The following is a 16721-nucleotide window of genomic DNA, read 5'->3' as shown; positions in this document are numbered from 1 at the left end:
CTACCGGCGCGCTGCCTGCGCCCGGCCTCCCCACGGACGGCACCCCCGCACAGGCGGGAGGGTCCCGGGGCCGGGGGGAGCCCGAGGCGCTGCCTGCGCCCCCCGCCACGCGTGTGCGCTTCCCTCGCGCTCCGAGCCGCCGGGATCCGCCGGTAGCCGAGCCCGCACCAGCCGGGGAGCGGCCGGGATGGACGCCGGCACCTCCGCGGTCCCCGCACCTGCCGGGGAAGCGCCCGCCCGGCCCGGCCCGGCCCCTTCCGCAGGCACCACGCGTGCGAGGGGGAGGCGGCGCTCACATGGCGCCTCCGCATCATCCCCCACGCCCGCCGCCCCCTCCACACTCACTTCTCCCCGCCGCCGCCTACGGCCACCTCCTTGCCGCCGCCGCCACCGTGGTTATTGTTGTGGCCGCTATCGGCGGGGGGCTCGCCGGGAGTCGGCGACGGCGCCTGCGCCCCCTTCCCCGGCTCCTCCAAGGCTCCCTCCGAGCGGGTGCATAGACCTCTCGCTGACGGCAGCGCCGCCGGGCCGCGGCGGGCGGCGGGTGGGCTAGCGCCGAGGGCAGCGAGCGGCGGCGGGAGGCGCCTGGTCGCGGCGGCGGGTCCCGGGGCCGGGGCCCCGCCGCCGGCCGCCCCCGGCGGGCCGAGCAGCAGCAGCTCCCGCAGCAGCGCCGAGCGCCACAGCCGCATCATCCTGCGCCACCGCGCCGACTGCCCGCCGCGCCGCCCGGCCGCGCCTCTCACACCGCGCTGCACCCGCCCCCGCCGCGGCCATTGGCCGAGCCCGCGTAACTGTCAGGCGCGCGGCGCGCCCATTGGTCGGCAGGGACGTCGCTCAAGGCCGTTACCACGCCCCGGCGCGGGCCGAGTCTCCCCGCGGGGCCGCTGGTGTCGCGCGCGGCCGGTGGGGCGGGAGCAGCAGCGCCCCAAGCGGGCGGACACGGAGCGCTGAGGGGGCCCCGGGGCGCCGCCTCCCTCCCTCATTCCTTTCCTCCCGCCCTCCTTCCCTCCCTCGCTCTGCGACGTGTAAAGGCGTTGGGAGCGGACTGGGCTGCGGCGGTGTCGGGTTCAGGTTGCCATGGAAGTGGCCATTTCTTAAAACTGTATGGTTTTGATTACGAAGTGCACCGCCTCCGCCGTGCCGGCGGGATCACAGAATGTGCTGAGTTGGAAGCGACCCACAAGGATCATCGAATCCAACTCCTGTCCCCAACACGACATCCCCAAAACCTCACCCTGTGCCTGAGAGCCTTGTCGAACCCTTCTTGAACTTTTGTCAGACTGCTGCTGGGACCACTTTCCTGGGAAGCCTGTTCTACTGCCCGACCATCCTCTGGGTGAAAAACATGCTGCTAATATCCGACGTAAACCTCTGCCCACACAACTTCAGGCCCTTCCCTCAGTCCTGTCAGTGGTCACCACAGAGAAGAGAGAAGGATGCACAGGGCCTGCGTCCGTCACCCACCAGGCACCCCAGGAAAGGGCTCAGGGATCAGGAACCGAATGGAAATACCCTCAGCTTCCACATTCTTTGGGTCAAACCCTTCTGGCAAGGAGCAGAGCTACTGAGGGGTTTCCACGTACTTTCAATAAAAGGGTAACGGCGTAGCTCATCGCCAAAACTTACAGTGGAGGCTGTAAATCTTGGTCAAAAGTCTGAAGTTTTTTGTTTTAAAGAAAAATTAATAAACCAAACACAAACCCACAAAAATCAACCACCTGGGTGCCCAGATGAACTGGGTGCGGCCGATCTTCATGTTCACATCATCAAACATTTAATCAGAGTGTGGAAATTTTGCTGCTGCTCACCTACAGGTCCCAGTTTGGGAACCACGGACCCATGGTAGTGAAGTCCTAAAGGCAAAAGTGTAGCAGAGAGGAGTAGCAGAAAATAACTGCAGGGCTTCAGTACAAGGTGTAAATGTCGCTCTTTATATACACTTAGGCTTCTGTCACAGCTGTCAGGATATGGCATTTTGGAAGTCACAGATTTTGCAGTTACTTGGTGAAACTCTGCTCACATCACCAACTGCTAAATTTGTCCTAGATGAGTACAAATCTATATTAGCAAATTGTATCCATTATGGGTAACAGTAGAAGAGGAGATTTCTTGTCATCCTACTTCCTCAGTAATGCCAACGTGCAAAGCAGTTTTTTAATTGTCTCTAGTCTTCTTAGTTTAGGAATCTTGATTTTCAGAGCAAAAATGTAAATACTTGTGGAGCTGTGAGTTTATTACTGTTAAATTTCCTTGTAAACAATTTCCCCATGTATTGAGGTTTATTTCACCTGGTATGTTTATTATGTTTGGCAGAAGTGGGGGCGGAAAAGCTGCAATTCTGAGTTAAAATGATCTTGCTGTACACTTTATTTGAAGTGCTTTACTCTGAAGGTACTGATATTTTGTTTTCCACCACCCCCAAGGTTGAAAGTTTCAGCTGTCTAGGCATAGTGAATTGCTCTTATAGACCCCCATAAAACAGAGAGGGTTCTGTAACCCGTTTTTCACTCTGAGATAACTACAAATAGACATGGAGAATAGTCTTGCCTTGTGCTTCTACTTACCCAGCAGCACAAATACCCACAGGAGTTCCCTATGCTAATAAATTGTCACAACAGCCATGAGGATTTTGAGAAGAAGATATAAAGATAGCTGATAATCTATGCCTATAAAATAAGCTTCCACAAAAGAAAACAAAAAACCCAATGGTTTTTCTTCCCACTGATCAAGGAAACTTGAAATACCAGTGTGGGATGTGTAATCCTGTGCTGCAGTAACTTCACATACAAAAATGCAAAGTACCTGCAGTTCTCACGTGCTTATTAGGTTACCCATTATATTTCCTGGAACTAATTTTGGATTTCCATTTGCTAAGTCCTTTTTGGCAAGCCAATACTGCCTCTTTTATCCTGCCGCCCAATAATAATATTTCTCATTTTTAAAATGATGCTATGTAAAATACTCTAAAGACAGATGTCTCTCAAGCACCTTTTCCATTCCTTCTAAAGAGTCTGCTGCTCTAAGACCAGAGACAGTGAGTGTTGTCCCTTCCAGAATGTGCATTTGGTCAGTAATTGAACACACACTTCTGCAGACACTACAAGATTCTGAATTTTAGTGCCAAGGTGCTTTGCCAGTGTGACAGCTGCAGTCTTTTCTAAGCCAGCTGTTTAGCCACAACCTGGTGTAAAAACTTGTCTAATTCATCTCTTACGCTGTAGGGGGAGAAGAAGTGGAAGAATGAAATACGTCATGATCTGGATCTTTCCTTTTAGTGTTCTGGTTTCTGTTCAGAACATTGCAGATAAGGTGGTGGGAAGGAAAAGAAAAAGCTACTACATTCACAAAAATATTTGCCGCTCAAAACAGTACCTCACGATACTTGACCCTACAAGAACTCTTTAATTTTACTCACTTCCTTTTTTTTTTTTTTCCCCCACTTTGTAGGCTATTGCCTTATTCCTTCACTTAACCTTTTAGTATTGCCTTCACATTAGTACATTAGTTGTCTCCCACTGCAGGTATTCTTCATTAAAGCTTTTCTTAAAATTCACCAAAAGAAATTGATCCTCCACTTCTCTCCCTGGAAATTCCTGTCTGTGTTTTAGCTCGTGAGGGAAGAAAATGCAAGTTGCTCTGTGTGTAGGACTACAAATACACAGCTTGGGAACAATGCAAAATGATAAATATAGTTTCAGATCCAGAAAGTTCAAGGCCAATAGTGACTCACTCGCTATTCTGAGAACTTTTGCTGCATAATTCAGGCCATCACTCCTTGCTCCTACTATGACTAAGCCTGAGACATTTCACACACTGATTCTCTCCCCTCCTCCCACTGGCACAGGTATATCAGAGAGTCTTAATCTAAAGGCAGGTTTCTTGGGTTTTTTTTTTAAATTTAAAATAAACCATAAGAAATGTAGTAAAAATAGAATCAAAATCACAACCACCATTTGCTTGGGAAAAGCATTATACATTAAACCTGTTAAACTGACACTGATTTTTGTATTGATCCAGATGCTATACTGGGCTTTCCCATATCCCAGTGAAACCCCCTTTGGACTTCTCCTTTGAACAGAGTGATGTTACTCGTCGCTCTGGAAAGAGAAGACACGCCATCTGCTCTGCCATTCTGTGTTTCACACAGTATCCCAAGAGAAACAGAAAATTACAAAATGGTTTCCACACAGAGCAAAGAAATTTGAAATTAAAATTCCCCATAGCTTTTATTTTGAGTTGGTTACACAACCAGCAGTAACCATAAGCCAAACATTCTCTTTTTAATTTCCACAACTATACAAGTTCTTTTGTAAGACAAAAATTATTTGAATTTAAGACAACAAGGTTCTTCAGGAAAGAAAAAAAAAGGAATCTTTTAAATAGGCATTATTTTTTAAGTATTTCCCTTAAGCTGTATTGTAGCAAAATATTCCTAGTATAGCTCTCTAAAAATAATCCATATTTCAGGGGTTTTCCTTTCTAAAAGGGGCATAGCAGCATTAATCTCCTAGGAGAAAGGGCTCTGAAAAGCAGGTGGAAAGAGGTCTTCCCAGTTCAAGCACATACACCGATAACAGCTTTCAGGAAGGTTAAATCCTCCCATCAGATCAGCAGGGCAGATCTCAGATAAGCAGCAGAAATTAAGGATTATCTTGACTACGACATGAACTGTTTACTTTGCTATTTTAAATGGTTATGTTGGCTCCATTTCATTTGTTGTGGGATAATGCTTTCCAAAAGAGAGCTAAAGACCAGAGACAACTATTATCTATTCAAGTATTTCTACCCATTCCAGCAGCAGCTCCTAAGAATATTCTTTTCTTTTGTGAGGCTAACTTGCTGCACCTTTGAGTAACATTTTTATATTGATTCAAGGGAAAGGTGCTCAGTCACAAGAAACATTCCCTGTTGGATTGTACAGAGGATACAGAACAGCTTCCTCTGAGCACAGAAGCATAAGCAGTAAATAGTTACTATTTAATCTAATAAAATGAATGTTCAAATGTTTGAGCATCATAGCTCAGAAATCCAACAAGGAGAAAAACATTCAGAGGATTTATTACACCAGAAAGTAATGGTTGAGGGAGTGACCTCAAGTGACAAGCAATAAAAATAAAATCAAAAATGCCCTCCCTGCATAGCACATGGATGAGTCAATAGCTCAGTTCATATCACTCACATTCCAGGCAAACAGAGGCAGTGAGGAATTAATTCAAAGGGAAGAGTATCTGGAGGATTTTCCAAGACTGACATGAAAAAAAGACTACAAGGGCCTGGGACATTCCTAGCGTGGTTAACAGACAACATATGATGGGTTCTAGCACATATAACAAGAACAAGCAAATCACAGAAGTAGAGTTGTTGAGGATGACCTGCAAAGACTGGCACAATTTTTTCCTATTATTCTATTTGTTAACCTGCTTCCTTTCACCTTGGTTGGTGAGACAGCACCATCATTCCTCATGCTCATTATCAGTCACAGCATTTTTCAGATGTAAAATTCTTCACACGTCAGAACATAACGCCTTCAGAAGTTAGCAGAGAAGCATTCCTTGCTGCACCCAGCACACTGCATTTTATCTGTACCGCAGTATACCTAAATCATACTGTTACATACCCCATGCATTCCACCCACAATCACATTCAATGCTTAATTCTGATGACATCTCTTAATCTGCAGTCTTGATATTACAGGAGGCCAGGGAGCAGGAGCAAATTCGGATCTTCTGTTTGTATTCCCAGTCCTCAAGTATTAGCCCTGGTAACCTTGTGCAAGCAAAAAGAAACAAGTGACAATATCATCCAACTGCCCCATCATATGCCTGAGGTGAGCATGCATGAGGGAGCTCAGGGGAGCCCATGGGCTCATGTCTCACTGCTTTTGAGAACAGACATGGAAAATTGGTGCCAGCATTTGGCGGAGGTCGGAGCACTTGGGCTGACCACGAGCTGGCCTGTCATGTACAAAGCTCCACAGTCACTGGCTGACCATTAACACCTTAGTTATTAGGGCCCTAAGGAAAGCTGGGAAGGGACTTTTGACAAAGGAATGCAGTGCCAGGACAAGGGGAATGGCTTCAACCTGACAGAGAGCAGGTTTTGATTAAATATTAGGAAGAAATCCTTCATTTGTGAGGCTGATGAGGCCCTGGCACAGGTTGCCCAGAGAAGCTGTAGCTGCTGCATCTTGAAGGTTGTTCAAGGCCAAGTTGGATGGTGCTTGGAACAACCTGGTCCAGTGAAAGATGGCCCTCTCCATGGAAGGGGTTTGGAATGAGATGATCTTTAAGGTCCCTTCCAACCCAAATCCATTCCATGATCTGCATTTGCCACCTGAGCTCTGAAGTGATAGAGAAGCCAGTGTTTGCTGCATCCTCCCCTTGTCCTAAGCTGGCTGCTTTCAGCTCTGAATTTCAGCACATTAAAAAGACCCTTGGAGAGGTACAAGCTTTCAGGCAAAGCATAGAAGTGCATCCCATTAAATTGTCCCATGAAGGAAAATCCCTGCTTTTACCCTTTCATAAATACTTGAGGCCATGTAGAAGCTTAAGCTCGACAAAACATCCAGTCTTAAGAGGAGGGCTTCCCATCCTGCAGAAAAGCAAAACAAAACAAAACAAGGTAAAATGAAGCAAGCAAAACAAGCAGTCAGACTGTAATGGAAACTGTCTCATCATAAGTGGTAGTCCAAATAGTTTAAAAGTCTTCCACTGCCCTAAAAGCTCCTCTCGAGTACACAGAAACCACTCTGACTGGGTACAGGGTATAATGCCAGCATCAACAAAATCCCACTACCTCTGAAATGGCAAACTAATCCGCAAAACCACATGCTTTTTTCTGCCCTGATATTTTTGGCACCCTCTCATTTCTGTTGCTGCACTGGGGGAAGAGGAGTGTACACTTCAGGTGATTGAGTCCTCAGCCTTCCTTTGCAACTGCCATGAGTTGCCAGTCTCCTTCCAGGCTGCAAGAATGTTTAAGTCTCCTGTTTACTTGAAAACAAAAGGTCCCATAAAGACTAATGAGAAAACAGACAAGTTTTTTAGTTATTGAAGGATGTAACCTTGAAAGATCTCCTTCCTTCCCCCACATCTAATTCCGTCTTTATAAACATGTAACTTTCTTAGGGAGGTGAAGGGGGAAAAGACCAGCAGCACTTCCAGTAGCACATGGTGTACCACCACACTCCAAGGGTATTTAATGTTTATCCAAGGACTTTTGAACAGTTCCACAACAGTAGGCCAGGGGACTGAAGATCTGCAAAACTGAATGCCAAGATTTAAAAAGCAGAGCGATCAAGGTTGTAAAATAGCCTGGATTAAGTGCATGTTTTTTGCTAATAACTAGTCTACTGCTCACACACGTGTGTGTTCATCCTAAATTCCAAGAAGAAAAACATTCAAAAATTTTGTATGGTATTTTTGGTGCATTTGAAACACCTTTTCAAGCCAAAGACTTGTACTTAGGCAATGTTAACTGCTGTCACAGAACTTCTTCACATCATCTTTAACTGCTCCACAATGCTCCATCTTTTCAGACTGGGCGTGAAACAACTGTTGCTGAAGTCAGGAGCTCATGGGGAAAACATACAAGACAAGAATGTCTACCTTTTAAACAGTATTTTTAGCCCTCAGCATACTTTTTGCAGCAGTATTAGACCAAATTATTTGGGTTTTCACCTCAACTGACTGGGTTGTGATGTGGAAATTGGTGTGTTTCTAACATTACATGAACTCTGGTGGCAGCATCACTCATTCCCACTCACATGCCATGGATTGTCACTCCCTCACAGTTGTCCTGAGACAGCTACTGAACTGGGTCGTGCTGTAAAACAGAAGTGAAACAAGCTGGGTTACAAATTGACAGGTCATCATTCTCTGCTTTGAGAAAGAGGAGTTTCACATAATAAGGCTGTGAAACATGTCTTGAGGTGCTTTGAATTAACATGCTGTAGAAGGGCTCAAAGGAAGAGCAGTAGCCAAGAAATAGTGATAGTTTTGTTTCCCTCTGTACACTTGGCCTTGCACCACAGGAAAGGGATGTTGTCAGATAACCGACTTCACAGCCTTCCTGTCAGAGGCAGTTTTTAAACGATGATCACTTTCTTGGACATTCGGAATATTGAGATAAAGTTTTGTCTGATTCCTTGATCAACAAACAGAGCTTTGGGCAATTAGATATCCCTATAATAAGGCATAAAGCCAAACCAGTTGCCTATCTGAATAACATGATTATACTGATTTTAGGAAATATAAATTCTGGAGTTACTAGAACATCTCTTATTCTGCCATATACTTGCAGAGAAGGTAACCTTGTAGTATCCTACACTAATCACCCAAGACATCATGGGCCTAATTTGAGAACAAATCTAATAGGCTACACTGTGGTCCATTCAATAGGAATTTTTGTTTTATCTTCAGGCTGTTGGCTATGCATGCTGTGTTTGACTAAAGTCTCATTGGATCCTTGAGGATTGGCTCTGCTAAAACAGAGAACAGTGGCATAGTTCAGCAAACCAGCTGTGGTAGGAAGGATATTTTCTGCTAAAAATACTTTTAGACAACAAATAAAAAGTGAACGATATTGAGTATTTTTGGCCAGAAGGCACATAGAACAGATACATGTAATTATTCATGTATTTATGGATAAGAAAACATCATCCAGCCACCTTTCTGTTTCCTCCCCAGCTTTGACTTATTATATCATGACTGCAGCAGTTATAAGCTCTCAAGACAGGAAGGCACGTGCCCTATTAGTCATATATAATCAAGAAGTTACATTTGTTTCATTTCTTGCACTTTCATTAAGTGTATTTTCATGCAATTCTTCTATCCAGTTTATCTCACCTTGCACATTTCTGCAAGTTTTTCTTCTGGTTACCAACCTTTTAAGTTGCATTTCTGTCTTTTGATTGATATATTCTAATAGGGAAAGCATAGTCTAAAAGGAAGAAAAAATAGCCTAAACAGTGACACATTTTGTTCTGCTTTTCCTATTAGTTACATTGTTTGATATGTCAACATGTTTTCTTAACAGTAAAGGTGAAATTCAGGGTTGAAAAAGCACAAGCAGTAGAATGTATTACCTTTTTACCCAGAAGTATGATTGAAGAGAAAGGTAACTGCTTGGCAGGGTTTACTGAACCTGCCTTGGTGTAAAGCCAAATAAATTCCACCCTTTGTAATAAAAAGTAATTCTTAAACTACCAGTAGTTGTTAATGATTGCTAGAACTGGAACTAATCAATCAAACCACATGCTAGTGAGTAATAATCTTCTAGAAACATCCTGAATATAGAGATTATACCCTTTATTTAACAGATAAGAGGGAAAAGGTTAATTTACATCTCAGTACTAATTTGAGTAACAAGAACCATTAACTTATGAAGGTAATGAGTTGAAACATCCACCAGCTCAGTCCAATGACCCTATACTTCAGGACAAGCAGAAGAATCTGTGATGGAATGGTGCTGATCACTTCCTGAGGATTGGCCAGGCTCTGGATGCCTGGCACACCCCACCTGAATGGCATTCAGTCTGGCTCAGGGTAAGTGTTTGTATGGAAAAAGAAAACCGTGAGGCACAGTGCTCTTCCCACACAGTAGTTCTGAAAAAAGGTTGGTAGCCTTTTTTTGTAGCCCCAAATAGATTGCACAGAATTGGCTCCAAAGCTGCCAAATAAACATTACAAGGAGGAGAAAAAGAATGAGCACCTTTAATAGCATTACAGCTGTGCTCTTCTGCCAGCCTATTTCTGTCTCTTGCATACTTCTCATGTCTAGGCCGCATTTATTGGCCCATTAAGACCTCCATCTTAAAAACTGGAAGAACGTCATATCCGTGAGATGAATGCAGAAGCAGCATAGTCTCCAGATGGCTGTCACCCAGACAGACAGTCACAGAGCAATCCTGAAGTTGAGAACTGCTCAAACTCCATATTGGGAATGCTGTGCTCCAAAGAGAGCAGCAGCAGAGCAGACTGGTTTCAGCCTGCCCGTAGCAGGACAGAGCTGGTTTCTCCTCACCTCTGTTACCTCCTGGCCCTCTCAGTTCAAGGGCATGAGTAAGAGGCAGCTGTGCTACAAAGTTACACGAAGGTGTAACCTTTGAGTGCCTATTTCAGAGTTCACAGAGTCAGTTGCATCTTCCAGCCAGAACCTGAACTGCTTAACCTTCAGCTCTCAGAGGCTTTCAGATCAGAGCTGCAAGTGGATGGAGGAGATTATTCCCAAAAGGTCTGGCAGTCTGTTATACATTACCTCAAAGCAGAGTGGGCAGAAGGATGTCAGGGCACTCTCTCTGGAGCAGAAAGGGATCTCCTGGGAACAGTCAGTCCACTGGGTCACACCTGCCTGTGTGCAAAGGCCATGCCATGGCCCAAGAGAGAGGTCATTTATACAAATGCCTTCCTCACAGGTGTCACAAGGCCGTCCACTGAAGCCACGAACAGCTCAGTGCTTGAAATGCTTTAGAATTGGGCTGCATGAGAATAAAATGATTTTTAACTGCGTCACTTCTCCTTCCTAAAGAATTACAAACTTTTTTAACCCTATGATAATAGGATTACAAGACGAGAAAAGCAATGAGGAATAATGCTACGTGCAATCATGAGGTAAGCATTCTGAACAAAGCTAGTCAGTTTGGGGTTTGAAACTTTGAAAGTTTATGAAAAGAAAAAAAAAAATTTAAAATATTCTAAGTTCCATAAGTGATCCTGAAGAGATGAACTATGCCACATTTCACTAAATAAAATCCAGTACTCTGAGTGCAGGCTTACACATGCAAGCAGCCATTTAAATAGGTGGCTTTTACTACGAAAATAATCTGTTTATTATCATTGTTGAGAGCCTTTCGGTTTTTTTAACTCCTATTAGTGCAGCAGATTGAACACACCTTTGCATTTTGCGAATCCTCAGCAGAATTGGTTATAGCACAGTATGTTGTAGTGGCACTGCCAATCTGTCCAGCATTTGTGTGACACGAGGCAGCACACGGGAGCAGGGCTCCTGGCACGGACACAGCCACCAGCACTCTGTCTGCTGCCCTGAACAGTGGAAAGAGGGGCATTTGGAGCTGGTGTCATGAGCAAGTCAGAATAGAAACTGTTTAGCAAAAAGCCAAATACAGAGGCAGGGCAAGCTTATCGCTTTTATAATTGTCCTTTAGAGATAAACCTCACTTGAAATCACTGCTCTGAGAACAAAACCAGAAAAAAAAAAAAAAAAGACAAAATAACTTCTAAAAGCCTTTCTGCCATAAGGAAGTTCATCCTTGATGAAACCTGGAGGAACAGATGTTACTGAGTTCCCAGGCAAGTAAAATCTGGAATGAAATGAGCACTATTATCCAGGAAATGAAAGTGATGGGAAGCAGCTGCGACCTGGAGCTCTCCCTGGCAAGTTCTGTGGCTGTTGCTCATCCCTGCAAAGAGGAGCTTCGGTGCCTCTTTAATTCCCTTTACACTGTCAGGGACATCCCCGTGGAGGCTGGCTGTCCCAGCCCCACCAGCACACTTGAAGATTAGTTTAGAGAAAGTGTGGATGTTGTCCTAATCCTGTGTTGAAGCCATGATGGATTGCGAGCCCTGTGTTACACAACAGGATCCCTCCTCTGACTCAGTGGAAAGGATTTCCTGGATGCCCAGGGCGGCGTGGATCAGACACAGGGAGGATATGCAAGGGAGGAGGCGCTGCTCAGTCACTCAGTCACAGCACAGCCGTGACCTATCCGAGCACTTGAAATAGGAGTTGCTGGCACATCTCCACATTTCTGGGCAGCCTTCCCGTGTGCAGGACTGACACACTCACTGTGAACCCACGCAGATATTCAGATATTCCTCTCTAGACCCTAGAGATTAAAACAGATGCATGCAAGGCTTCCCCTCTGTGTTCTCAGGTGTGCAGAGCCAAGGCCTGTGCACCTGTGCTGTGTGCCCAGCTCAAAAAACATCCTCCCCAGCTGCTGCTGGAAGGGACTGCCCTGATCACTCTCGCCTCACAGCCTGGCTGGCAGCCCTCAGCACTTCCAAGGAGTTGAAGACAAATGGAACAAGGGCTTTCAGCAACTTGATAGTGCCACAACTGCACAAAGCAAGCTTTTCCTGTCCTGACAAAGGTGGGGGATAAAAGAGTTCATAATACCATAGCCATAGTATTATATAAATACTTACACAAATGCAGTACCTTCTGTCTGGAAAGCATTTGCAATAATACGGGTAATGTGTTTAACTACTTGCATTTTGTAATATACTAAATCATCCCAGGAGCTCTCACACAGGGGCAGGTGGAAGAGATCCTTTTTGTTTATCTGCAAGGGATCCTGCCCCTACCCCTCCACATTCATTTCAATCCCAAGCTCTGCTAGAGGACTGAGAGGACTACCAGCAGTCAAGTGCTTCATCAGCTGATTGGGATATGCAGATGACAGCAGCCATGGCACTGAAGATGCTGCATGACAGTGAAGAAGAAAGCATGAGTTATCCTGAGGGAGCTGATCAGTGGTCTCCAGCTGGCTCCAGGCCCCAGCTCAGAAGGTCACACAGCTGACATATCATCCTGTGAGTCACCCCCGATACTGCCTGTGTCCAGCATAACTCGTGATTTGGCAGCATTGAGGGAAGTTCCTCCTCCTTGCTTGCTGCCCAGAGTCAATGTTGCCCTACAGAACACATGAGACACTAAAGCCACCAAAAGACAGATGGCAACTTGACCACCTTGTTAGTCATCATCACCGCCTTGAGTGGCAGCACCAGATAAGATTCATACCACAAACGCCACTTACAAACTCTCTAGATGATGTATCAGCACAGCCAAAATACATCTACCTACATAAAAAATAAAGGTTTGCAGCTCAGGTCAACTAATTGACCTACATTCTTTAAAGTCTCTGCTTAAATAACAGAATGTGTTCAGATCTTAGCCAGGCTGAAACAACAGACATCTTCACAAAACACCAAGATAGACACCTGGTCTCCACAGCCCTGAGGAGTAAGACCCCTCAGATAATACAGGTTTCATTCAGGGTCTGCACTGCTACACCCTCTGAGTTTACTCCCTAACCAGAGACTTGACTGGCACCCTGAGGGCACTAGGATATGGCAATGTCACCCCATCAAACAGGTGCTCAAAACCACACCCATCAAGTAAATGTAAAAACTACAGTACCAGACTAAAGTTAGGTCTTTATTAGCCTGAATATCAGCTAAACTTAAAAATTAAAAAACCCACATACATCAGAGGGAAGACATGGTGTTTCAGGAAAAGGACATGGAACCTATAAATGAAAGCACAAAAGTGTGGTGAGACAGGACACCCCTGGCTTGCCAGGTGTGACTCCATCCCTTCCAGGCAAGCCCTGCCAGTCATCCTGGAGGACAAATGCCATGTCTGGAAGGAAAACTGCCTTCCTGGAGTGTGCAACAGCACCCAGCATGTAATTTGTCAATGTAATGACAGTGAAAGGATTATGTTAATATAGGCAGGCAGCTGTAATGAGAATACAATGACACAGGCCAATCTTAAGGTGTTAGAGGACAAGTGTTAGAAATGGGTGCTCAAACATATTTCACAAAGAGCAGAGCAATAGCCTTAGGGGTTTTTTCTGTTAGGGTGAGGGGTTATTTTTCCACAGCATTAGGTTCTGGTGACCAGCACCTTGAGAGAAGTCGGAATTTTTTCTTCTCTAGTGAAAGAAAATATATCATACAAGTCAACATTTAGCTGTCATCCTGAAGTGCTTAACGAAGTGCTGCAAACTGCCAAGGCTGCTCCATACCCACCAACAGCAGAGCCCCAGATGAACCTATGAGTCAAATACAAGTCATACTGTACACCTGAAACAACACATCTGTGTGACTGTCCACTTCAAAAAGCTACATTGTGCATTTAGGGATAGACACCAGGTAGGGAAAAGTGGTTAGGGAAAGCACAAGTCAGAAAAAAGGTGCTCAAGAATACTTCTCTAGAATGCTGTAGTACTTTCAAAGGCAAAATCAAAAGTTTTAACCAAGAAGGGTTTTAAACAGAAGGGCTTATACCTGTTTCCTGAACTAGACACCGAAGTTATTCATTAGCAGTTTGAATTCAGGCATAGGGATGTTTGTTTGGGGCAGGAATGCATGTTTGTTTTTTATTTCCTCAGAAGCAGGTAGCTTACATCTGAGGGATATCAATTATTAACTCCAGCCTGAGATGAAAGCGTACAGGTTTAACTTCCCTGAGAAACAGGTACCTCTCTGTGTTTCTAGATCTGACAGGTTCTGGTGTGCCTTACTCCCACACAGGAGGTAAAATACCAAGTGATCCCTCTGGGAGAAAGGACACTGCACTAAATGCTGATGGGGACATGGGAGGGATTGATTTAATTTAAATTCAAATTTTTACAGTGCTAATAGAAAAAATGTTGTGAAAAAAATTTTATTGTTCCTAATTATACTTAGGCCTTAGGTTTTGCTAAAATCTGTCAAGAGTTTTTGACAAGGTGCCATGTTCCCGCACCTGCACTCAGTAGATGATGTTTCAGACCTCTACAGAGCCACTTACTTGTGTATGTAATTAATGTGGGGAAACAACCTCACACTTCTGAAGGCGGCTCTTGAAGTGTGACTTCAGACTCCTTCATCAGACTTAATTGAGCTCTTGGGTATCAGATGTTTCTGCACAAACATTTTTTTCCATGCGCAGCGGTATATATACATTTACTTTTAATCACTTTTTACTGTTAATCCTTTAGTGAGGGGACCTGAAGCTTTTTTCATTAACACCAGCTTATCATCATTTACACCTAAAATCACCCCAGCTTTACAGCTGCGTGACAGTAGCATCACCCATACCCAGTAACAGCAGCGGATGGTACACTTGAGCACTGGCACGAGTAGGTTTCGCGTGTTACATGAACAATTGCCCTCAAGGTATATTCTAGAGCAGAACCTGCTCCCACAGAAGTCATAACCAGACCCGCAGCATGCCTGACAGTCAGCACTAAACAGCTTCCTCAGAAGTATCCCTCTCCTTCAGGGAGGATCCATGTACCTCCAAAGCAGGGGGCTGGCCAAACTGGATTCCCAAAGTGCTGGAGGTCACTGCCCTGTGCTGGGGTCAACACCAAGTGGGACCAGGTAAGCTCTCCTCTTGGATGACGGTCCATGCACAGGCACGGCAAGCTGGTGGGGATTTCCCAGTTTTGGCCCTTATTTTCTAAAATGAGGAAAGGGAAGTTCCCCACATCTGCTCGCTTGCAAATTCCATTTCTGTCTGACAGTAGACATTACAGCCCGCGACGGCAGCACCAGAGGCAGCACAAGCAGAGCCGGGGGCTGGAACATTGCCACGGTGCTCTGCTCTGGGAGGCTGCCTCCCGTACAAAGCAGACCTTGTGTTCTCCCACCAGGGCTGTGCTTCATCCCGCCCCGTTCCAGCAGCCCGTCTGCGAGCGCTGTCTGGCAGCAGAGAAGCCAAACCCAGGGGAGTCACATGGCTGCGTGGCAGACACGAGCAGATCTATTTAAATTGATTAGGCTTCAAACAAAACTGGTTCAATGTCTACTTACATTCCGGTTTCACGAACATTTCATAACCACCAAGCCTTTTAATTAAAAAATGCACGACCTTCGTTGCTGAGCCAGCAGTCTTTGCAAAGCATCTTTACAAACAGCGTGTGAACTCAGGAAGGGACCTAAGGCACAAGAGCAGAATCTGTTGACCTGATTCCCTCTCTCAGAACCTTTGAGCTGCCTGGGCCTATCTGCACATAGGTGAGGCTCTTACAGACCACAGCACGAATTATCTGCCCCAGCAGTCAGAGAGGACGGCTCACACTGGTGCCTGGGGTGACAACAAGGAGCATTTCCTAAACCAGGGGAAGGAGCTCTCTCGGTCCAGCTGAAAGTGCCGGTAGTCAGAAAGTGTTTATAGCTTCCAGCTGAGAAGCCAGCTAAAGCACCAGCCTGCAACAGAGACTCTGCACAGCCTCTCACAAAGAAGGCTCCTGTTCAGGCAAACCTGTTGCTGTTTCTTTGGTGTGACTGCACACACTGCTCCTCGGAAGGAAGCTGGTGGCCTCCTTCACGCTGAAGTTTTGCAAGGTTATTTAAAGGAGTATTGTTTTGCTGGCCATCCCTGCGAGCTCCGGTCTGACACATCACCAGCGCGTTGCTGTCTGGATTTCTCTCCCGAGGAGAGGCTTGCCGGAGATCTGCGCTTTCGGGCACTTCCCTTATAAGGCAAAGCTTTGGGCTCAGCTGGCTTTAGCTATTCCCTTACTCTTTAGTCCTCAGTGCAAAAAAAGAGTCCTGCACTCTGATAAGCCATTTCACCAGTGTCAAGTCAGAAAGAAGAAAACAGAATTGCTCTTTTCGCCTTTGCTAAATGCCAGCTGACTTCGGCCTTTGAAAAAACCACCCCAACCCCCCCCAAAAACAATCAGCTCAGAGAATGTGTAATGTTTGTACCATGAGCTTTGCCCACCAACAATAGGCAGCAAACTCTTCAGCACTTGTCTCTTCATCACGTGTTCATCCAGTGCTTAGCTCGGCAGAGCTCTGCCACTCGTCTCTGATCCCTGGGCAGCATAGTCATGTAAGCGCTACAGAAAATAGGGAAAAGCCCATCAAACAACGACTTGACTTACAAGGAGACTGGGCTGGGCCCTGACTCATCCCTCCCAAGAGCTCTCTCACAAAGGGCACCAGAGAATCGGTAATAACAAACATGCCAGCCCAGCTAAC

The 16721-nt window shown here is 45.6% G+C and overlaps 1 protein-coding gene and 1 long non-coding RNA gene across 5 annotated transcripts in view; both read right to left on the bottom strand.

Moving 5' to 3' along the window:
• The window catches only part of GLS (glutaminase), a 61429-nt gene extending 60722 nt beyond the window's left edge, over positions 1-707 (bottom strand). The window contains exon 1 of one of the 2 annotated variants that reach the window (XM_066189596.1): positions 346-707. In XM_066189596.1, the coding sequence (XP_066045693.1) occupies positions 346-692 (347 nt within the window). In that variant the 5' untranslated portion in view covers positions 693-707. The remainder of the gene's footprint in view (positions 1-345) is intronic. The other variant, XM_066189595.1, reaches the window with a different exon arrangement.
• Positions 708-4195: 3488 nt separating this feature from the next.
• The window catches only part of LOC136292951 (uncharacterized), a 30497-nt gene continuing 17971 nt past the window's right edge, over positions 4196-16721 (bottom strand). Inside the window, exons 2-5 of one of the 3 annotated variants that reach the window (XR_010722013.1) lie at positions 16462-16579; positions 7766-7824; positions 6515-6591; positions 4196-5766 (exon numbers count right to left, since the gene is read on the bottom strand). This is a non-coding gene — a long non-coding RNA (uncharacterized lncRNA). The remainder of the gene's footprint in view (positions 5767-6514; positions 6592-7765; positions 7825-16461; positions 16580-16721) is intronic. The other 2 variants (XR_010722014.1, XR_010722015.1) reach the window with 2 other exon arrangements.

Source organism: Chamaea fasciata, unplaced genomic scaffold, assembly GCF_029207755.1.
Source record: "Chamaea fasciata isolate MVZ Bird 193981 ecotype frontalis unplaced genomic scaffold, bChaFas1.0.hap1 SCAF_8, whole genome shotgun sequence".
NCBI lineage: Eukaryota > Metazoa > Chordata > Aves > Passeriformes > Sylviidae > Chamaea > Chamaea fasciata.
This window is presented reverse-complemented; position numbering and strand designations above follow the sequence as displayed.